The 23,623-nt window shown below is 39.0% G+C and overlaps 1 protein-coding gene across 4 annotated transcripts in view; it reads right to left on the bottom strand.

Moving 5' to 3' along the window:
- Positions 1–23,623, bottom strand: part of LOC144083467 (collagen alpha-1(XVIII) chain-like) — a 28,861-nt gene that overhangs the window by 4,311 nt on the left and 927 nt on the right. For 2 of the 4 annotated variants that reach the window (XM_077611385.1, XM_077611375.1), the window contains 31 exons: positions 8,750–9,291; positions 7,857–7,940; positions 7,732–7,791; positions 6,870–6,945; positions 5,085–5,215; positions 4,981–4,998; positions 4,708–4,878; positions 4,585–4,611; positions 4,439–4,492; positions 4,289–4,372; positions 4,165–4,215; positions 3,780–3,911; positions 3,612–3,665; positions 3,502–3,546; positions 3,308–3,439; positions 3,081–3,128; positions 2,993–3,019; positions 2,783–2,881; positions 2,644–2,679; positions 2,490–2,573; positions 2,272–2,304; positions 2,154–2,189; positions 2,011–2,070; positions 1,439–1,516; positions 1,314–1,349; positions 1,144–1,197; positions 544–615; positions 411–461; positions 247–274; positions 119–172; positions 6–40 (listed from right to left, as the gene is read on the bottom strand). In XM_077611385.1, the coding sequence (XP_077467511.1) occupies positions 6–40; positions 119–172; positions 247–274; positions 411–461; positions 544–615; positions 1,144–1,197; positions 1,314–1,349; positions 1,439–1,516; positions 2,011–2,070; positions 2,154–2,189; positions 2,272–2,304; positions 2,490–2,573; positions 2,644–2,679; positions 2,783–2,881; positions 2,993–3,019; positions 3,081–3,128; positions 3,308–3,439; positions 3,502–3,546; positions 3,612–3,665; positions 3,780–3,911; positions 4,165–4,215; positions 4,289–4,372; positions 4,439–4,492; positions 4,585–4,611; positions 4,708–4,878; positions 4,981–4,998; positions 5,085–5,215; positions 6,870–6,945; positions 7,732–7,791; positions 7,857–7,940; positions 8,750–9,291 (2,492 nt within the window). Of the gene's footprint in view, positions 1–5; positions 41–118; positions 173–246; positions 275–410; positions 462–543; positions 616–1,143; positions 1,198–1,313; positions 1,350–1,438; positions 1,517–2,010; positions 2,071–2,153; positions 2,190–2,271; positions 2,305–2,489; positions 2,574–2,643; positions 2,680–2,782; positions 2,882–2,992; positions 3,020–3,080; positions 3,129–3,307; positions 3,440–3,501; positions 3,547–3,611; positions 3,666–3,779; positions 3,912–4,164; positions 4,216–4,288; positions 4,373–4,438; positions 4,493–4,584; positions 4,612–4,707; positions 4,879–4,980; positions 4,999–5,084; positions 5,216–6,869; positions 6,946–7,731; positions 7,792–7,856; positions 7,941–8,749; positions 9,292–16,002; positions 16,820–23,623 lie in introns of those variants that run through there. The other 2 variants (XM_077611359.1, XM_077611365.1) reach the window with 2 other exon arrangements.

Here is a 23,623-nt window from a genome sequence, read left to right as displayed (position 1 = left end):
CTTACCTTTAAGGCATATATGTCAAAGTTTGACCCAGTACCTGAATCATAATAAAAATATTCCTCTTATCTTTGGTCCTAAGTAATGAAAACATGCACGTTAGTGGGAGCTGCAATACCTGGTAGGCCAGGTAGGCCCGGTGTTCCAGGGTCACCTTTCTCTCCTTTAGATTCTACGAGAGATCGAAAACTACATATTGAGAAAAATGATTTATTCACGGAATAACCTATGATATTCTGCACTCACCTTGATACCTGGAATAGGCATCATATCCCTAGGATAAGATAGGACAGCATTTAGAAAAAAAATTAGTTTGTTCTTTTTGTTTTTTTCAATGTATTGCCTTGCAACAAATTCGCAGTCTTGACCGACGATTGCTTCATTTTCAACAAAGTTACATCTGGACTCACGCTAAATGGTGGTCCAGGAGGTCCGGGTGGGCCTGGCGGACCTGGGGGGCCCTGTATCGGAATGTGATTGGTGTAGTAACTGAAGTTAATAAAGATTTACTTCTGCTGGATCACCTTGTGAATGTATACTCACATAGTATGTCGATCCAGAGCCGCCACCTGACTCTCCTTTTTGTCCCTGAATACCATTCAGTCCTGGTCGACCCTACAAATTAAAATGCATTCCATTCAGACAGACCATATTTGAGAGTCTTTTCCATTATTCTTATCTTGTATCATTTCATGGGAATGATATTCAATTTTAACCCTTTATTGGGCACTTTTTTAAACTCATTGGCACCCATTGATAGTGTTAGACATCCCTTCTTCGGAGAAAAAAATGAGTGAAGTGGCTTTCTTGTGCATCAATGAAAAATATCAATGATGAAAACACATGCTGTTTCTTTTTTGAAATGCCATTATGTCAGCACTTTCAAATTTTATCATGCTGACAAGCATTTACACTCAGGGGTATACTTCTTTTTGTTGCCAGTACTTTAGACATTATTTTGTGTTTTGCTTTGTGTTACTATTATTCCGAGAGAACAGTGTCAAACTCAGTTTGGCCCACGGGCCACATTAATGCCAAATACTACTACAATTTGAACCATTGCAGTCACCAATTTTTTAACGGAATAAAAGATGTTTTCTGATGGTTTTAAAAGTACTAAAACATAGTTGAAATGCTACTCACTGGTCTACCTGGAAGTCCAATTTCTCCCTTTTGACCTGGAGAACCATACAAGCCCTGTTGGAAGAAAATAGATTAGACAGGTTTATATAACTCAAAGACAACAGAAGAATGCTAAGCCATTAGGTGACAATGTGTTGACTCAGTAAGTAAATAAATCTATCTTGACATACCGGAGGTCCAACTGGGCCTGGAGGTCCTATATCTCCCTACGAACAAACACACAGTGACATTTACACCATGCCACCCTCTGTGAATAGGGCTGAATGAAATTTAAATAACATTAATTTATACTAACCGGTCTTCCTGACAGGCCTCCCAGGTACTGCGGTCCCCCATCTGGTCCCATAATGACACCAGGCTCTCCTTTTTGACCCTGAATAGATCATTTTTGTATATACAACCGTGAATATTGGGCCTTTAAGTCAAATTACAGGATGAACCAAAATGCACTAAAATCATGAGACGTGACCCACATTTGACTCTAAATTTGAATGCATATGTCCGGAAATGCAGTTTATTTTTGGCACAACTTGTGATTGTCCAACAAGGAGGTAAACTTAATAATTACCGATAGCTATTTGGTATAGAATGGAGTAATCTGTTTCTTGATTCAATTTTGAATGGTTTTCAAACGGTCCTCTTCATCATGCTGTTCACATTTTCACATTACGAAACGAAGAAATAATTTCATCAGGAAGTCCTTGTTAAAGAATAGCAACTTGTGCAAAAAATAAAACAATAATTCAAATAATAATGCCTTGAGAGTTCAGAAAACAAAAAACTAATTCACTTTAGATTCATGTATCCTGAAATTGAACCACAAACCCAAATACCATTAACTTTTTATTTCATAGTGGATTGTCTTACTTGAGGGGCAAATCCAGGGAGACCTGTTTCACCTTTTTCCCCCTTTGGTCCCATGGGACCCTAGAAGACAACACAACATGTGATATGCACATTTATCTCTTTCCTTAAATCGGACAATTCTATAGAGTTTCTGGTTGTCTTACTGGAAAACCATCTCGCCTTGGAATTCCACCTCCCGTCTGGCGGAGACAAGGAAAGACAAAAGTGTAAATGCATGTTGTGGGCGCCGTTGTTTCTCAAACAACGACTGCATTGACTCACCTGCAACCCTTCAGTCCAATAATGGCTGTCATACTATATAGCAAGACATAGCTCGGTTAGTGAGTGTGAAAGTGAGACACTTCATAATGAGACGCAAAAGGTGTGGTGATTAGTATCGGGGGATAGTTGGTTTTTGAGTGTTAATTTATTGGTCGCTAATGACGTCGATCATGGATTGAGTTAATAACACGACATTTACATTTGGACTATGGACTCACATCACCATTCGGATAAATGATCCGCCCTGGAGGTCCAGGAGGTCCTGGGGGTCCGGGCTGCCCGCCATCACGTCCTGGTAGACCCTGTAATGTGAATCAACATACAGCACATTTTTATCTCTGTTTTTTTCAACGTTGTCTTTTGATGACTTACATGTTCACCCTTTTCTCCTCTATCTCCTTTCTGTCCCTGATTTGAAACGAAGAAAAGCGCAATTGTGTGAGCATTTGAAAGCTAGTAAATTAAAGAAGCAGGACCAAAAATAAATGAATCAATTTGTCAGCCAACGTACAGAAAGTCCAGGAAAGCCATCCAGACCTTGAAGTCCAGTTGGGCCTCTTAGGCCCTCTGCTCCTTTGTCGCCAGGGGATCCAGGGAAACCTGGTTTGCCCTAGATATCCAGCAGATGATTGGAGTTGGAATTATAGAACTCATTAATAAAAAATCATGAAATAATTTTAAATCTGGATTGAGATCAATGAGACATAACAAAAGGACTTACCGGCAGACCTGGAATACCTGCAGAACCCTAGAAAACAAGACAAAATTTTATCCGTGATCTTTTGTTAGAAGGGCAATTTAAAACTTACCTGAGGTCCTGGCAGGCCACCATTTGTCTCCAAGCCACCCCGGTCTGCCTATATGAGGATCAATGACCTTTTTAAGTGCTCATCTGTATATTTAGTATTACGTAGTCCCTTATTATAGAATAAAACAAATATGTGAAAGTGTCCCTAAAAGTAGTGCATTAATTTTTTTAGGTAAATCAGATTGTTGGGCAGCAGTTTAAAAAAAGAAACCTTGAGTGTGTACTCACAAAGCCAAAGGGGTACTGAGGCCCAGGTGGCCCTGGTCGTCCTGGAGGTCCAGCTGGGCCCATGGGGCCTGGAAGGCCGGCTAGGCCAGTCTGTCCTGGACTCCCAGGTAGTCCAGTTTCACCACGAGAACCCTGCGATAATAAGAAGTGTCAATCACTACCTACATATTTCATTTATCTTTCTCGTAACACACCTTTTCTCCAGTTCCGCCCTGTGAGTTGAGCCCACCAAGGTCCCCCTGTAAAGAAAACTTGGCATTTTACAATACATGTTACCACCACATTCTTGCTATTTTAACCCAACCTTCTCTCCTCTGAGTCCAGGTTGGCCTGGTAGACCAGGAGCCCCAGGAGGACCCTACAAAAAAAGATGGAATCAAACAGCTGGAGCTTAACAACATTACCTTAGCAGGTTAATCAAAAGTGATTACGAAGTAGTTCTCAAACCAAGGCACAAGTAGTATATACATACCGGTATACCCGGGACCCCTAGCCTTCCAGGTGGTCCAGGAGGCCCAAAGGCAACTGGGCCATCATCTCCGAGTGAAACTGATGTACCAGGGATGCCGGGGGGACCTGGAGGGCCTGGGAGACCTGGAGGACCCTGAAATATAAATGACAAGATGAATATTTCCAAAACCCTTTTAGACCCTGCACATTTTGGTGCACCCACACATTGATTCTATTTTTCTTAGTTTTGCTGACATGTCAGTGTCTTTACTCCTGACTAACGGGAATACGAATTTGCACACCTCGGCATTTCCAGAGAGCACACAATAGTCCAAAAACCTAGTTTTTAGGTCTCAAGCATACAGTTAGTTTGTGTATACTCTGAGGTTTCCAAAGCCCTTGCATACCTGGATCTTCTCCCATTCTGAGTATCCTGAGCCCTCCATGTCAACAAAAGTCTGTGATATAACACAATAAGAAAAAATAAAAAAATAAAATCATTGACATGGTGTCAATAAGAAGTTGACATACCGGACGATTTCCAGTTCCTGGTCCAGGAGGTCCAGGGGGTCCTGGAATACCTCTGGGTCCAGCTAATCCTTCTCCCCGCTCACCCTGTGGTTCAGAGGTTAAAATTATGTGATTAAGTAAAAGCTCATTGTATTTCAACTGTGATTAAACCTTTTGTCCTCGAGCACCAGGATCGCCAGGAGTTCCCGGAAACCCTGGAAGACCCTGAGAAAAAGCACGAGAAGCACAATTTCAACTGTGAATTTGAGTGTGCACAGTGTACATTTATTAAAATACTATATATTAAATAAACTTACAACTTTTCCATCCTCTCCTGGGTTCCCCTGAAACATTATTCACAGTCAATTTAGCCACAGTCAATTAGAAACAGTCATTACAAAATGAATGCAAAAACCAATCAGATTCTTAAATTGTCTCACAGGTTTTCCATCAGCTCCTGGTAGACCAGGAAATCCATCCCTGCCCGGAGGTCCGGCCACCCGCTGCGTCACTGAAGCATCCCCGATTTGGACCACTTCAGCCGCAGCTCCAGATGGCCCAGGTGGACCCGGGAGACCACGTTCTCCTTTACTTCCAAAGGTTGTACTTCCCTAGTGGTGAAACGTACACGGCAGATTGTCACTTTTCTTCTTGTGGGATTAAAACAAACAAACAAAAAAACTATGTAAACAAACAATTAAATGTTTACAGACCTTTTCTCCTTTCTCTCCCTAAAAAGACATTGTTTGATGCAGTTTTAATAGTGGAAATTTCCATGTAAGACAATATAACAAGTATATATACTATAGCATTCCACCTTTTGTCCTCCACCTCCAGCTTGCGAGAAGGAGCCAGTACCGGCGTCTCCTTTTAGCCCCATTTGGCCTCTGTCGCCTCGGGTGCCTTTCTCTCCTCTGTCTCCTTTCTCTCCTTTAGCGCCACTTAAACCTAATTAAATAAAAAAAAAAAAAAAAAAAGTATAAAAAAGGTACAATTTGCAAAATAAAACTAAATAAATAAATAATCGCCTATCATAGTCTATTTGAACCCTTTTAAAGAAAAGTGACTATTTTTGGTAATTAAATAATAATTATAAAAACTAATCTCCAAAAGACCTGTCACATTTTGGCTCACACAGATCAAAATATTAACGTAATTTGGCATACCAGTCTGGCCTATAAAATGATATTTTATTATTGTATATTGCACGTACAACATAAAAAAAATACAAAAGATATATAATATATATATATATATATATATATATATATATATATATATATATATATATATATATATATATATATATGTATATATATACATACATACATATATATATATATAACAATTAATGCTTTAGGACTCTCTCTCTCTCTCTCTATATATATACAGACGCTCCCCTACTTACGAACATTCAACTTACGAACAACGGTACATACGAACATGTCTGCAAATTGCGTTTAAGTCCAAAAATGTTCGCAAGTCCAATTTTGTCTTTCGCGTCTTTTTCGGAGTAGTACTTCTTTCCGCCGCTAATACCGACGCCTGGCGCTGTGAGAGCTCAGCTCACCCAGCATCTACCTTCCGCATTGCAACGAAGAAGAAGTGCGTGAATGTATCTCCAGTGTGCAAAGAACCTTTTTCATTTGTATCATTAAATATCTCATGCATCCAATATTGAATATGGTTGGTAAAAAGCTAAAGGCTTCTATTGAGGGAGTTGCAAGGAAGAGGAAAGCCATTTCATTTAAAACGAGTGGCAATAATAACGAAGCTTGATGCGCGTCAGAAAGTGGTGAGCGTTGCACATTCAGTACCATTTATAAACAGAAAGATCGAGCAGCAGGACCCAAATATTGAACGTTGCACAAAGTTTGCAAATCAATTGAATGATGCCATACAGTGCTACTGCATCATTTATGATGAAAAAAAGAAGAAAACTGTGCAATCGTCATTAGGTCGCTTCTTTTGGCCAGTTTCTAATACATAAATCTATCTCTCTACAGTACTGTACATATTCTCTCCATTTTATTAAATTTTTTTTTTTTCAGTACAAACCAATGCGTGTTACTTATACAAGCCTTAAACATACAAATGCACTTATATAAACCTTCAATATACTTATATAGGCCTTAAACATAAATTATAATACAAAATATAGCACTAAATCAACTTACAAACAAATTCAACTTATGAACAATCGCTCGGAACCAATTGCGTTCGTAAGTTGAGGAGTGTCTGTGTATATATATATATATATATATATATATATATATATATATATATATATATATATATATATATATATATATATATATATATATATATATATATATATATATATATATATATATATATATATATATATATATATATATATATATATATATATATATATATATATATATACATACATACGCAATATAAAGAGTCCTAATGCATTAATTGTAACCAGTCTCTCACGATGGCTAATTACTGCATTACGAAACCAAATTTCGCCCATAAAGTCACTCATTAAAAAAAATGGCAGTGCAATAATTCCACTAGAGAGAGCCATTTCACCATTCATCTCGTGAAATTATAGAAACCAAGTTCACTTTACCAGTTTCTTTCAGTCTGCTTCCTTTTGAGCTTATAAGTGGGGGTTCTGGCAAAGGCCTAAACGATGCCGGTGTTGTCTGGAGGAAAAATATGACAAGCCGTGTCTGTTTACAATGTGTCAAATAACAAAAGGTAGTCTTTAGAACAGGGGTGTCAAACTCATCTTTATCACGGGCCACATCCTACTTAGTTTCGTCAAAGCTTCTTTATGTCCTTCGTCTACTATAGTAAATATAGAATGGCCTTATTATTCTACTTAAACACAACTCATTGAATGATATGCAGGGGCCCAGACCTTTTTTTTTTTAAACTTCGACACCTAACCTGAAATGTTAGGGTGACAAGTAGACCGTGTATGTAAATATTCACATTAAATTTTGACAATTTCAGTGAGAAATACAATAAATACTGTATAATCTCATTTGTGCATTATCTCCAACAACTGGGTTAAAGTTTGGAGCAGGCGCAACTTATAATAACAACAAAAAAATCTTATAATATGAATATAAGAGAATAATAAATGATTTTAAAAATAATACAAATTGGCAAAAAATTATGGCCACCCAGGCATGAGTTGTTTGATTAGTTATGTTCTTTTAATCCAAGGCCAGAGAAATGTTCTGTTCAATTACTATTCAATTTATTTTAAAAGGCAGATTAGCAACAAGAAAATCTGGCTACATGTTATCTTTTCTAATAGTGACAACAATTAGATTTTTTTTTTAATGGAACATGGACACATCAGTTCAAATAATTTACTTTGGCAGTGCACGGAAAATCACGTGGTTGGCCGCATCTAATCTGTGGGCCCTGAGTTTGACACCAGTGCTTATTTTGCTTATTAACATATTATTACTGCTTACGTTCACTTTGTCTCCCATCTGCCCCCGGCTCCCTTCACCGCTGCCAAAGTCGCCTGAGGCCTGAGAGGTGGAATGTCAGGGTTCAGGCGTCAAGTCTCAAAGGGGGAAAAGGCAGTATTACTCACAACGTCAGAATCGTCGTCAATGTCATCACACAAGCGCTCTGCAGCCCGAGCGTTTCCCACCAGCCTCAGATCTGCAATTTCACCCTAGAGACACACAAGTGATGGGAATGAAATATGCGAGCCAATATGCCCTAAAAATGGTTTATAGTAATTAACGCGTCTTTTTTACGAGTTATTTTTTGACATAAGCATAAATGAAAATTGTGGTCTCCAGTTCAAACCTGTCCTGTTCTCTTCGACCAAAAGCAAATTCCTCCCAGTTCAAAAGTAGTAAAAATGGTATTTTGCTTCAAACCAATTTTTTTCTTACTATGACCATGCAACACCTCATCACGTTCAACGTCGGTCTCATATTAACCATATTTAAATTCACAAATGTGTTTTTTTTCATTGTTGTTGTGGAAAATTATGTCCCCAGACTACTTTTGTATTTTACAAACCAAAAAAAAAAAAGAAAACCAAATGAGTAAGAAAGGAAGGGAAAAGAGATTGAAAAACAATTTAGGAAGAAATCAGCAGTTTTAGGATGTAATGGTTAATCTGTCATTTTAATGTAATCAGAAAAGAATATACTATTGAATTCTGACTGTAATAAAGTTGGATGGTTACAGGCTAAAAAAATATTGTATGTATTGTACTCACTCATTTATTTAAACTTGGATTATTTCACAGATTACAATTTTAATTATGATTTTTTTAATGGAATCATATTTTAGACGAGCTCACCAATTTAGAGGATTTTTCTTGGGTCAAAGTACGTTTTTCTTTATTTATTTATTTTTGAAATGAGTTGTTTAAAAAAAAATTGTACGAGCCAGCCAAAAGGCCAAACACCCATGCTAATTTTGTAAGACCATTACACACGTCATGATCATTAAATATTGCCTGCTAACCTGAAATTTGTCCGGGTCGGCCCCCCCGGCCTGAGCGACAAAGATCCCGGCCCCTGAGTCAAGCTCCATGGGATCCGGCGAGCGCTCGAAATTCACCATACGTGGCGCCGAGTCGCAATCCTGGTAGAAGGTCACCTGGTCCTCATAGACCGACAGCGAGAAACGACTCCACTTGCCCACGAGGCTCGGCACGTCGAAGTTGGCGGCCTCATACGAGACCTCCGAATCGGGCTCGGTGTAGAAAAGCTGCACTTTCTGACGGCCCGCCTTCATGGTGCTGAGCTTGACCGCCACGTACATAAGCTTCTGCGGCCCGTCGGTGATGGAGAAGAGGACGGAGGCGGCAGAAGTGGACGGCTTCACACGGAAGAGGAGGGAGAAGTGGCGGTAGAAGGGGTTGGGGACGTGGGCCAAGGCCGGTTGACCAGAAACCGCCGCCGAGGTGAAGACGTAGGCAGGGACGTCGCCGGGCCCGACGACACGACCGATATCATCAGGTGGTGGATCTCCGATGAGCTGGAGCAGAGACAAAGTGCTTTGCTCTGCAGTGCAGGAAGAGACAGTAATGTTAGAACGCTGGATGGATTTTTTGCATGCAATCTTGTGCCACTTTGTTATTGTGTTGTGCAAAAAGCCATGTACAGGAGGGAAAAAACACAGCATAAAACACCGTAGTGTATATGAGTACCTCTAGGATTCAGAATTCACTAGACATCCTTTTTATCTGAATAAGCTAAAGGGTTTGGAGAAAACTCATGGGGACAAGGTGAATATTGCACACAACAGATCCTGGGTCAGACCCAGGATGTGAGGTGGATGCACTAGACCAAGGGTGTCAGACTCGGGTTGGTTCGCGGGCCGCTTTAACTTCAACTTGATTTCACGTGAGCCGGACCATTTTAGATATAATATTTAGATTTTTTTATATAAATGGATTAAAAGAACTGGATTAAAAGCCCTGAATATTCAGTTTTTCTAGATGTAAAACAATGTTTATTTTAGCTTTTTTTAAATATATTTTTAGATTTTACAAAATCATTTTTAAACTAAAATCACAGAAAAAAAATATTAAAAAATACAATTATTGATTTAAAAGGGGGGAAATCAGGAAATTTAATATACATCTATACTCTTCATTTTAATTTGATCCTAAAACAGAAAGTCGGCACTCATGATTTACTTTCCCGGGCCACACAAAATGATGCGGCGGGTCAGATTTGGCCCCCGGGCTGCCACTTTGACACATTTGCACTAGACCATAGATTCTCAACTATTGTCACTCTACACCTGGATTACTGCATCAAAAGAGACCCGAACATGAAAATATATATAAACTTTATGTTACTATCTATTTGCAATGCACCCAAAATGAGTTGGTGACCCAACAGTTGAGAATAATGACAAAAAACGCGAACATAATATCGAAATTCAATTGGCACATTGGCAGACATTCCACTCTAGAAGTACACTGCACTTTAAACAGCTACCTACCACAAACCTGTACTTTATTAAAGCTTTTTCTGCCTACAACTTCCATTTTGACTTCTTTTTTTGTCTATTCTTGACTGCAAAAACAAGCTCTGGTTCAAATCTACTGTCTCAATAATGGGAAGTCTTGATAATAAAGTTCTCAAAGCTGTCTGGAGAGCAACAAGTCTATTTCTCACAAGTCGGCATCACAAGGGAGGAAGGTTTTGGCCAGGCAAATGCTTCCATTGGGAATGGAAGGGATATCCTGCGTGGCAGATTCATGAGAAAAAACAGCAGAAAATTGAATTCTGTGCATTAAGGGGTCAGAGAGGTCAGCTTGTTTCCAAATGATGTAAGAGCACATTGTGCTAAGTCCAAGGGGGAAAACCATCATTCACAAAAGGAAACAAACTGGGGGCAAACAGGACATGACATTCCATTAGTGAGGGGTGAAGTCAAAATTGAGCACCAACTGCTGCGTGGCGAAACCAAGTCAAACAAGTGTTGCGCCTGGAACATGTTTTCACACACTCATCACATTTCTGTGAATAGGGATCGCGCAGGATATTGTCCAAGTGGATATGGGTGGTCGGCTCCCAATTGGCAGCACCTGCTCTTCCGCTTTCAGTCCCGGTGGATCGCCACGGCTCCCGCAGCTGCGGTCTGAACTGATCTAAATGGATGAATGTTTGAATGGCGCTTCAACGGATTGCACTCGAGGCTGCTGAAAGTTTAATCTCCATGGACATGTGGAAATGGTTCAAGCCATTGCTTCTCTTAAATAACTTGAAGGACAGAAACCAGCATGACTGCACGGTCTTGTGCAAGACAAGACCACTGAAAGTGCTTCACAACAATTTGAAACCTCTCTTATAGCTTTGTCTAGCTTTGCAGTCAATTTTCTGTAGACAAAGAGCAACTTGTGTTACTGGTGGGAAATTCCAGCAAATGAGACGACCGGTGAAAAACTTGAAGCCCTGATAAAATTCATCACAGACAGAAGGCACTTGTGGTGACAATCACAGCGGCGCTGACCTGAGCTTTGCCAAAACTATGGTGTATTATCCACCTAGATCAAGGGTGTCAAACTCGGGTTGGTTCGCGGGCCACATTAACGTCAACTTGATTTCATGCGGGCCGGACCATTTGAGCTTTTTATATATATTTTTTGTTTTTACAAAATGATTTTTGAACTAAAAACAAAGAAAAAATGGATTAAAAAATTACAATTACTGATTTAAAAGGGGGAAAATCAGGAAATTTAATAAACATCTATACTCTTCATTTTAATTTGATCCTAAAACAGAAAGTCAGCATTCATGATTTACTTTCCCGGGCCACACAAAATGATGCGGCGGGCCAGATTTGGCCCCCGGGCCGCCACTTAGACACATGTGACCTAAATCGTCAGTGTTAAATTCGGGTCCCCAGATGCCTAATTCGGCCCTCAAAATCATTTTGCGCGGTCCATGAAAGTAAATTGTGTATTGACTTCATGTTTTCCCGACACTGAAATTGCACCCTTTCATGCACAAATTAGTTTTTTGTTGTTGTTGTTTTACCTTTAAAGAGCACTTGATAATCTAATTGGTTGCAAGATGTCCAATCCATTTGGACTAGGAGGGGCAAATGAATGTACGTTCATTCTGCAAAAAGTACTGGAAGATGAGAGTATTTGGGGCATCCATAGCTGTCAATGATATGCAATGAGTTAAATACTATGATAAAAATCTACCTTACAGTGTTAATTGGGTCTGTAAGTATGTAGTTTGTATTTATGTTTTTAACAATTTATAAGCTTTAATTAATTGTGTATTAATTCAGAAATGTGTATGTTCAAAATATTATTGATACATTCATTTTTCGAACCGCTTATCCTTACAAGGGTTGCAGGGGTGCTGGAATCTATTCCAGCTAACTATGGGCACCAGCCGGGGCACACCCTGAATCAGTGGCCAGCCAATCGCAGGGCACACGTAGGCAGACAACCAATCACGCTCGTACTCATACCTCGAGGCAATTTAGAGTGTTCAACCTGTCTACCCTGCATGTAGGAGGAAACTGGAGTACCCGGAGAAAACCCATGCAAGCCCGGGAAAAACATGCAAACTCCACACAGTAAGGACCGACCAAATTCATTCAAAAATATGAATCACTTGGCCTAGAAAGGTTAAAGGTCTTAAATGTTAAGTTTTGAATAGTTGTCCACCATGATGACCATTGTCCCTGAGAGATTTAAATATACATTCTGGAGTCCTAAATCCAAGTTTGAGGACTACAAAGAATGTTTTCCTCACCCATATTTTCATTTAAAGTAAATAAACATTCTTTTTTAATTGAAAATTATAGATCATTTACAGTTTCTTTTCTTGAAAAAAGAATAGTTACTATTTTTGCTGTTTTGTTTGTTTTTACTTGTTACTAAATGAAAAATTAATAAATGTAAAGACATTTTTTTTAAAAAAGAATATTTACTGCTTTCCACCTTTTCTTTCCATGAATTATTATTGATTAGTTGATGTTCATTCGATGAATCGTGTCACCCATACTAAGTAGATATAATGGCCCTCCTAAGGAAACCATAGCAACGACGTATCCCACGGCAAAGATGTGTATTACTAAATCTTTGATGTAGATTCTCTGACAAGTGAGCAAAAAACTAGCAAATAAAAGCAGAAATAGGAAACCTTGGCACCATGCACCCAGATGTTCTCTTCTGGCCTCTCACCCCACTAGAAAAACAGCCCAAAGAAACAAAGTGACCTCATGTTCGTGGAGATTACATGAGAACTATGTTTCAGCAATTTGGCGCCTTTGGAACAACTGCCAATACTGAGAGGAGATGGATGGATACATGGGCAGATGGAGGAGGAGGGCGGAAATGCTTGTCAGATGTGCATGGGAAAACAAGCCGGGAAAAGACCTGAAGCGCACGAAAGCCAACACGGCTGGCCGTGGAACTAATTTGTTTCAGCAAAGGCAAAGGAAATGATCTCCATGAAATACTTTACAACACTCCCCCAGTCAAAACTATCTTTTCAGACTGGTATCAAAAATGGAGAAGTGGCAGATGAACCAAGTAAAGATAAACATCTGACGTCTTGTTACACAGGCCGACCCACATTATGGGACCTCCGGGGAGCAACCCAAGTAGAAAAGTGAGGCAGCTGTGACACCCATCAGATGTTAATCCATGTCTGAACAATTTGAAGCTAGTCAAAGTTGACAGATGGCGGCTCAGTGAGCTCAGATATGCAGTTTTTAAAGACAAGATGATGTTTAAAACTCAGTCTACAATACTGAAAATACAATACATACAGTCAACTGAAAAGTTAGGCTGTGCCTGCCAGATAATTATAAATAAAGACTCAAATGTAAATTTGGCTTCATATTTTTGGAATGGGCACACATAAGGGTGATTTCCCAGAAGCATGAAAAAGTCTCTTTGACTTCTCTTTTCTATAATTACGATGAGTTACTGATTTGGCAGAATGGGCAATTGGCCGTGATCTTTGCACCTTCAGCAGGCCTTCTAGGAGGCCCATCTCATCCTAATCACAAAGATCCCTTGTTACCCCGCATGATGCTGTCACTCTCCCTCCCACACAGAAGACACATTTTCTCGCCCACAAATGCCATCATAAATGCCACCCGCCACAACTTCTTCTTTCACAGATAGTCCAATTGTTTCTCTTTTTGCAGCTCTACCCTGCTCCACACTAGAAAAATCCACACATAATGGTGGAACACAGTGACGCTTATCGAAATGTGCCCATATTAGTACAGTATGTGAATATATGACTTAGCATGCAACAAAGACAACTGCATGCAGCAGCAGGCTATTATACAACAAACACAAAGTGAGTTATGAGCCAGCTTGCAAGGCAAAAATGCACTACTGATAAAAAGTGAAATCAGGATGAACCTAATATGCACTATAAATAATCATTTCAGTTTGCATTTTGAACATTTCCATACTTTTACTAACTGCTGTTCTCTGACAGGGGACTAAAAATTGAAATTCACAGCATGTGTTCGATCCATAAATAGAACAAAAAAATCCTGAATCAACTCACCGTTGCATTTGATTGTGCCTGGTATTTTAAGAAAGCAGATGATTTATCAATACTGGTAAACAATGTGAGTATTGGTTTGGATTGCCAGCCCTTCTTTGTGACGTCATTAGGATATCGCCTGCACCTGTGTATTAGCGTGTGTTAAAATGGTGATAGTTTTAGATTATTTCGGAATAGTTTTCCTTCAGTTTGGTTACGTTTAATGTGTTTTCCAAGCGGATTTGCTAATTTTTATTAGTAAGAATTGTTCTTGACATTCTTAGCTTTAATTTATTTTTATTATTCATTCATTCATTGTCCAACCCGCTTATCCTAACAAGGGTCGCAGGGGTGGGTGGGGGTTTGCTGGATCTTATCTATAATCCTTATAAAGTGTGATTTATGGGTGTGTGAGTGTGTGTGTGTGTGTATGTTAAGATTCTCTCGCTACGTTTGTCCAAACCGTGCAACGTAAAGAGTTGACCTTTTTTATGGTGGCCAGAAACAGCTGTCGGATCCTAATAGACCAGTGATTGCATTTCCAAACCTTCTCTAACTGTGTAAACACAATCTTTTATTTGTTCAACACCCATTTTTCAAAAGATTTGTTTTAATAGTGCAACAATTTTCTTTTGGTTCTAAACAAGCAGGTGGAACCGGCGAAGCTAACTGCGGGCATCAGGCAGGGGACGGTGGCCAGCCAGATGCAGGACAGTTTATTTTTATTAGTTTAACATAAAATGTCTTAATTGTCCAGTTGAGGCTTCAAAAAGGCTAATATAAATCATCTGGGTATAGATGATGTCACTGGATGGTTGTGCCTGTAATCGGTGACAATTTTTTGTTTAAACATTATTTTCCTGCATTATCAGACGACTACAAAAATTCGCCATTTGCATACCTAAAAACTTTGAGCAAACAGAATGTGATTCATACTAGACGTTGTCTGTCCCTTTAAGACAAGGGTGTCCAAACTACGGTCCACTGCCCAGTTTTTATTAGCGTGGAGCAAATACTGAAACTATAATTAGATATGGCTTGCACATGAAGCTTAAATTCAACCTACATTTCACTTCTTGAACACTAGATTGAGATGGTCATTGAAACAGAGCCTCTTCATTAGCTGGGGGGGCAAAACCCGAGAACATGTTAAAACACATTTGGAAAATAGCATTTTTTTTTTATAGTAGTGAAAATATATTTCTTTTGTAATGTACGTTTACCTTTGGATTATTTTGTTGCTTGTAGCCCTCAACTCATTCAATTCCATTGAGATTTATAGATATCACATACATTACAACTCGGAAAGCTGGTATTGAGCCGTCATGTCTAACTACTCAATCTAAAGCATGAGTGTCCAGCCATCCCAGTTCAAAATGTGATACTAAAAGCTTGCCGTGGCAATTAATGAGTTATGAGTGCATTTTAGGTTCATCCTGAAATTCCCTCCAAAGTCAAACATTTTGTGAGTAATGTACATTGGTTCATTCTCTGCAGCTAGAAGCCAAATGAAATTTTTGAGCAATGAAAGGAGACACGATCACCAGAAAGAGCAACTAGCATGGCTTTGTGAGCTGTGGCACCAGAAAGGTGTGAAGTAGTTCAGCTGTTGCGTGACCTGAGTATCTTAAAACATGCAAAGGCACATTTTTTAAGCTAAAAAAAGCTCAAGATTTCAGTGCCCAAGGAACGTGATTGAGCAGCTCTCAGGATGCATTTCAAGGTTACCTTTTGAGTAACTAACAGACAGACAGGTAGGGCGTCCGAGCTCCTGTGCCTGCACGGGGAGGAGGCCACAGTCCACCGGAATCCGCGCAGTGTCCAACGACACCCAGCAGCTGTCCTGGACTTGGTGGCAAAAGCTACGGCAAGGCAGACGTAATGGCGCGGTGGTGGGCGAGGGGCATTCGGGCACCAGTAGGAGGCACAGGAACCACTCCGCCAGCTGGTGGCAGCCCTTTGGGGTCAACCGCGCCCACTCTCGCGCGGCCACCTCCACCTGCTCCACGGACGTGTGGTTGAACAGATTAGGCAAGGTGAAGAACTGAGGGCGTTTTCTGGAGCACAGGTGCAAATGAGCTGGCACACGGAGACAAAGCGGATCGGAACCGCCGATCCGAGTCCCATTGTCTGTCCCGGTTAGGTTACTTGATAGCACGTTGCTCGATTCTACATCTGAGCCAGATCCTGATCCAGATGCATCATGTTCCCCAACTCCTGACCCTTCATCCCCGTCTCGCCCTCCGAGTACGTTAATATTACCCGTCATGGTAGGTTCAGCGCTCTCCACCTTTGGTGAACCTTCCATAGTCCCCGGGCCAGTGGTGGCATCCCACGTCTTGACCAAGTTCCAAATTCCATTGGAGACGTTGATGATTTTTTCTTCAACCCTGGACAAACCTCCATCCTCCCCTTCCACCATTTTCGTGCCATCAGGAGTTGTGGTGGCACTTGTTGGGGTCTTGGTGGTTGTCTCATCATTAAAGCCCCAGAACCAGGCATCCAAGCTTCCAATACACAGAACCAGAAGCAGGATTCTCAACATTGTGCTCGCCGCTTTACCATTCAAACAACCGAGTGTGCTGAGCTGGTACACTTTAAGTTAAATTGGTCTGGGAAAAAATGGATAAAAAGGGCTCCAGCTTGCAGATCTCCCCATTTGAAGGGCACACCCCCTTGTGAAAAAAGCTCTAAACATGGACATGAGGGGACGCACAAGGAGGTTGGCTTGGACCGTGGTCATTCATATTCGTCCCAATGTCCAAAAACTCCTCCTCTTCATCTTTCAGTCCTTTTCCTTTTCATGGAGCGATACCTGGTTGCATTAACAATTTACTTTACACATATTCATAACACAGTACACCTTAATTCCTCAAAGCAAAGCATTCTACCAGTTTTTGTAGAAATTTCACATGAGTTCTGAAGAGCTGAGGATGAACAGAAATGTAGAATTTGATGATATGTTGACATGAAAAATGGCAACACTGACATTAACAATTACTCCTGCCATGGCAAACAGACACAAATTAGAAAATTAGTTGGGAAATAACAAATTATTTTACTTTGAAAATTTTATTGTGGAATTGAGAACATTTCTCAAGACAGCCTAAAGGAAATGTAAAGTTTTAAGTTGAAATTGAAAGTTTGAATCAGTCAAAAAAAGGGAAAGGGCTACAGCTAAGGATTATTATTTTATTAATATAACATTATGAGGGAAAAAAAGGAATTTTAATCCATTAATACAGAAACAGGACAGTATTTTAAAATTTAAAAAATACGTGAACAAAGTGATGATAGTTCATTTACTTGTTTATTTGGTAACTAGCTAGAAAATTATAACTAAAATATGGATATTGCTTTTTAAATTAAAAGTAGAAGTTTACGTATCATAGAAAACACACACAAAGCAGAGCACTGCTTAAATGCGGGCAATAAAAATTCGAGAATATTTTCTAACGGAGTTGAATTGTAACTTAAACAAAGTCTCTGAATTATTATTTTATCATTCAATTATTAGAAATGTTAGTGATTTGAAATAGTTAAGAAATATCACAAACAAGTAAAAGTTTGGGGTGTCGAATAAGAAGGATGGTGAGGATGTGATTTGTGTGAGTGTGTGGGGGTCGAGGGTGGGAAAAGAGTGGAAGTCCAATGCGATGTTCTCATAATCCCCTCCCTAGGAACCCTTTTACCGCATTGCAGAAACCCCCCAGAATGATTTCCATTTCCAGGTTCTCACAGAGGACCGATAAGGGAAGGATGCAAGGAGGGAACCCCCTAACCCCACCCACACAGAGCCCCCAGCCTCCCCCTCCTCTGCCAAGTTAAGACATCCAGCTGTTCCACATTCCAGCCTTCGCATCTCCCACGCCCGCCACATCACATTTGGACACATCTTGCTAATTTGCGCATTCAAAGCACGTTTGATGGATTACAACACGACTATCCGCAACGATGTGACCTGCGCAGAGTTAGGCAGCCAGCTGGTTGACTCGTTTCAGCGAACTCACTTGCATTTAAGGAATAAGTGTTGTACCAGTTACATTACAATTTTAAACTGTCCCATGTTCACACACTGTTTCAAATCCTCAAACCACTATAACGCAGATGAGTCAGTCCAACTCAAATGGTTTGAGAAAACCAGTTGCAGTAACTAAAACAATTGAACTATTGAAATGAATGGATTTCACTCCAAATGACTCACTTTCAAAAGTAACACAAGTAAATCAAGTTGAATTAGTTCATTACACAAGAGTTATTAATGAGTACATGTTTTTTTTAAACACAATGTACTATGAACCTACTGAAGGCAGTAACTAGAGCGACTGGGGGTTTACTACAGGTATGTCCCGATACCGACTTTTTGACTTTCGATTTATCTCAAAATGTTTGGCCGATAACAATTCGATGCCTGCATGTAGATCAGTATATATAATGCATTATACATACAGTTGTGGTCAAACGTTTACATACACTTGTGAAGAACATAATGTCATGGCTCTCTTGAGTTTCCAGTTTTTTCTACAACTCTGATTTTTCTCTGATAGAGTGATTGGAACAGATACTTCTTTGTCACAAAAAACATTCATGAAGTTTGATTCTTTTATGACTTTATTATGGGTGAACAGAAAAAAGTGATCAAATCTGCTGGGTCAGAAATATACATACAGCAGCGCTAATATTTGGTGACATATCCCTTGGCTATTTTCACTTCAATTGGGCGCTTTTGGTAGCCATCCACAAGCTCCTGGCAAGCTTCTGGTTGAATCTTTGACCACTCCTCTTGACAGAATTGGTGCAGTTCAGTTAAAATTGATGGCTTTCTGACAAGGACTTGTTTCTTCAGCATTGTCCACAAGTTCTCAATGGGGTTGAAGTCAGGACTTTGGGAAAACCATTCAAAAACCTTAATTCTAGCCTGATTTAGCCATTCCATTACCACTTTTGGTGTGTGTTTGGGGTCATTGTCCTGTTGGAACACCCAACTGCGCCCAAGACCCAATATTCGGACTGATGACTTTAGGTTATCTTGAAGAATTTGAAGGCAATCCTCCTTCTTCATTATCCCATTTACTCTCTGTAAAGCACTATATATATATATATATATATATATAAATATATATGTATATATATAATATATATACACACATATATATAAATAAATATATATACATATATATATATATATATATATATATATATATATATATATATATATATATATATATATATATATATATATATATATATATATATATATATATCTCGCCTATTGTTTGATTTACAGCAGCCAAAAAGCACAATGATACTAAAACATACTCCAAAAATAGTTGTATCAGGCGCCAATACCGATATAATACTGAGTATTGGATCGGGACATTACAAGGTAACTATATTTTGCTTCAGGAGACTTCACGTGATCAAAAGGTTTCACAAATCTTAAACTTGAGGCGCATTTAACTGTTCAAAGTCAGATTTTTCTAGAATTAGTTACTATGAGTCACTGTATAGACTAAAACTTTTCACAATGTCCACCATCAACCCCTGCAAACGCTTATAACTTTTTTTTAAAAAAGGAGACAGACTATCTGTCAATGACAATGTTAATTCTTGAGAATAAATAGACATTTCATACAGTGCATTTACCGAAACTGCTCATAATCAACCTCCCATTTACTGAAGTAATTTTGGCCTGATGTTGGCGGTCTTCTGTATCAGCACCGGTACCAAGTGAAAAAGTATATTGCTGTACACAGTAAGGCTCTCTAATATGGTTACTACTCCATAACTGACTGCTGAATCACAACCAAAGTGCAGGCAGATAAAGTAAACATGTTCCAGGTTCTATTTTGCTCTAATGATAGTCACATTTTAGTGTGTTTGTCTATGTGTGTCTTACTAACATACGCATGTCTCTGAACAATCATTTCCACATCTCTGGAGAAAATGATGTTGCAATGGTCATTTATAAAGGATAAAGTATTTTTTAATTACTTACATTTGGAGATTCAGGTGGTAATTTAGCACAGATTTCTGCTCCCAGGTTAAATAAACCCTAAGGCTTCATCTTCCTTCTCAGAGGTTTGTGGAAAAATAAAGTAAATAGTGGGATGGTTTGGTGAATTCATCTATGACTCATTTATAGGGCTCGAGGCGACAACTGTTTTATTGTTTGCCAACAGAGGGCAGCAATACATTGTCCAAATAGCCATCTCACACATTTCATTCTTAAAGGCCAGAGCCAGCCAGCACTGGGTGACTTGGTGCCAAAATTATAGTAATACCTATAATTGTACATTTTGTACTTTTACAACTTAAAGGGTGTAAATCAGTCACTGTTTATGGTTCACCTGAAGTGAGTGATTAAGGGTTCCGCCCTGTGCATTAGTTCCATTTAAAGTGCACTGTACCTAATTTTCCTCCTGTTTTTTTTTACTTTAAAAAAAATCTACCTCCAAAGCTAATACTATTTTCATATTTATCTTTTATTTAAGACAATGATGGACATAGTTTGTAAAACAACTTAGCCTGATAAGGACAGCAACATTTTGTCACACAGTTTAAAATGTGGTGTGAAAATGTCCCTTTTTTTAAATGCACATTCACAACATAATTAAGCAACCTCAATATTTATTTCAAAATAAGTGTGATGTTTAATTGTTTAAATCAGAACTAAAAAAATATTTTCAGTCATAAAGTATTACATCTAAATGTTAAATCCAGCTCTCAAATCAAAATGTTAAATCGAAATCTTGACACAGGTGAAACTAAATTGATAGCCTATATTGAAATTCAAGAAGCCAGAATGATGAGGCTTGAACCACATCTGAGAAATAGACAAAAGATTAGCCGAATCTCAGCAAATGTTTTGGCACTGAGACCATAAATACTGTGCCCAAATCTCCCCATCCGTGTTCATGTGTGTATGCAATCGTTTATATGGCTATAGGGTCAGAACATTGAATGAGACTGGGCCCCATGTGTTATGCCAATGTCCTCATAATCCTGAGAATGTATTTGCATTTTTTTTTCCATTCTAAAAGAGTGTCCGTATTTGGTTCTAAATGACTGAATTTTAAATTGCCAGTCTGTAAAGGCTGTGTCTTTGAAAATACTTTTTTTGACATAATTGTGTTGGCGAACGCACTTTGTGGAGTTTATAGTTCTAAGTACGGTAATGTTCATCCAACAGCAGAGGTCAAAAATTGAATTGTTGAGTGAAGGTTGTCTGAGACTCGCTCTCGTCACATGCCAGGAATTCCTCACAACAAAGATGTGAAGTTGATGCCCTTGGGTGCCTCAATAGAAATCCCTACCGTCACTCATCCCCATGTAAAACAAGCCGTGCACCCACAGACATGAGACTAGATCATTTTTAGTGAAACAATGGAACCTTTGCCAATATAGTAGGTTTTACTGTGCTATTGGAATCCCATAAACACTATCACAGTAACACCTAAGTTAAACACAATGGACCTCAACAGATATCCTGTAATTTTTTTACAGTATATGTACTAGTGATGGGCTTAATGATTGATTTCATCATATGAAATTTCTTCACTTAATTTGTGGAGCTAAAAGAAAATGTGTGTATATTATATTTTGGTGAGAAAAAAGGTTTGAAACAGATTTTCATGCATGTGAATTCTTTGAGGGGACGCAAGGGTTCTAAACTACATTTGACGTGTAGTACCATATTTTTTTGGATATAATTCTCAGTTTTTTTAGTACGTATAGCCAGGGGTGTGACATCCTCTTCATCGACTTATATGTGAAATTAAAGGAAACCCTACTAAAATGATATGCTGGTTTTATATTCTGTAGTTTATTGTAAACAACTCATCTATAATATACAACCTTTGAGAATAATTGACAAATTTACATTAAAAAAAGGTGTGTTTTTGGCTGCCGCGACTAATACCTAAGGTCTGCTAAATTCAGAATTTCGATTTTAAGTGTTCCTTTTGAAGCAATTAACATGAAACATATGCACAGCAAATGGTATTAGAATTTTTCCATGCCTTACCTTCGGTAAGTTGACCAAATCCGCTGCCTTCTCATTATTGGCAATAAGGAAATAGAAAAAGCAAAGCAGCAGCCCAAACACGTTATGCACATGGTTCTGTTTGCCAGCTGTGATCAAAATCAATCAAAAGCACGAGATGCTGCAAACAAAACTAATGTAAAACACTACAGTAAGGTTGAATGGGATAAGACATATGGAGTCATTTCCCGGGAAGATATCATTAAAATCTGCAATAAAGCAGATTTTTTTAACCCGATTGGATGATATATTATGTTAATTCAGGAATTCCTTCTGATGGGTGTCTACAACCTTTCAACTATTTTGGACAGAAGCATGCAAATATGCTACACTCAAGGTCAGGTTTCTTAAGCAGTCGCACTTGCACAGCATGTTTAAAACAAAGCCAGATAATAGACTGATAATAATAACCACAACGGGCTGGGCTGTTCAAAGAAAAGCCTCCTTCTAAAAAGTGAGACAGAGTCGTAAGGAGAACCAGATGACTGAATATGGCTAACCACATATTCCAAAAAATTCAAAGAAACTGACTCAACTGAAACAAACAGTACCAAACAAAGAACAGGATCAGAGGGGTCAGTAAGCGAACTAGTCAGCAGGCAAGCAAATAAGATTTTTAAAGAGACGAGCTGTTTACAACAACCACTATCCCTTTGCCAGGTTTGCAGCTGGAAAACTAAACATGGCAAACGCAGAAAAAACAAAATCAGGTCCCACAGAACAGCTTGCAAGCAGCCGCTTAAGATTGCAGACACGATAGAACGCATAGGTGGCGAAAAACAAAAACAAAAAAAAAACCTTTCAACCCCAAGTGTTAACTCATCACGCTGCTTCTATCTGCTCTATGACTGTCACGGTCAAATGGCAGAAAACAATGCAGCTGCCTTTTTCTGGGAAACCCTTCACAATGTTTTATGTTGATTTGTTTTGCATCAGATGTCAAAAAGATGCGGGAATTTCCAGTCTATTGAGAGGGTTTTGTTTTTTCTACTAAATTGTAGTCATATACATCAATTAAAAATGTCTGTATGCACTATTATGCAACTGCAAGCCCAAATTGATGGATGCTGCTGGCACAAAGTATCAATTATAAATCAATTGTGCAACAGGAAAAGTGCAGTTTCCTATTTTCTTGGCATCACACACCCCAAACTTAATTCAGCCTTTCAAGCTCCCACATGTCCCAGAATGCCTTTCAAAGATCAACTAAACATGCAGACGGATTGTGCATGTGCGCGTGCCTTTCTTGTGGGTGGAACAAAGAAGCCCCCGAGAGGGGAAAATCTAAGCAAACGACAGATCTCA

Source organism: Stigmatopora argus, chromosome 1 (assembly GCF_051989625.1).
Source record: "Stigmatopora argus isolate UIUO_Sarg chromosome 1, RoL_Sarg_1.0, whole genome shotgun sequence".
In the NCBI taxonomy this organism is placed as follows: Eukaryota; Metazoa; Chordata; class Actinopteri; order Syngnathiformes; family Syngnathidae; genus Stigmatopora; species Stigmatopora argus.
This window is presented reverse-complemented; position numbering and strand designations above follow the sequence as displayed.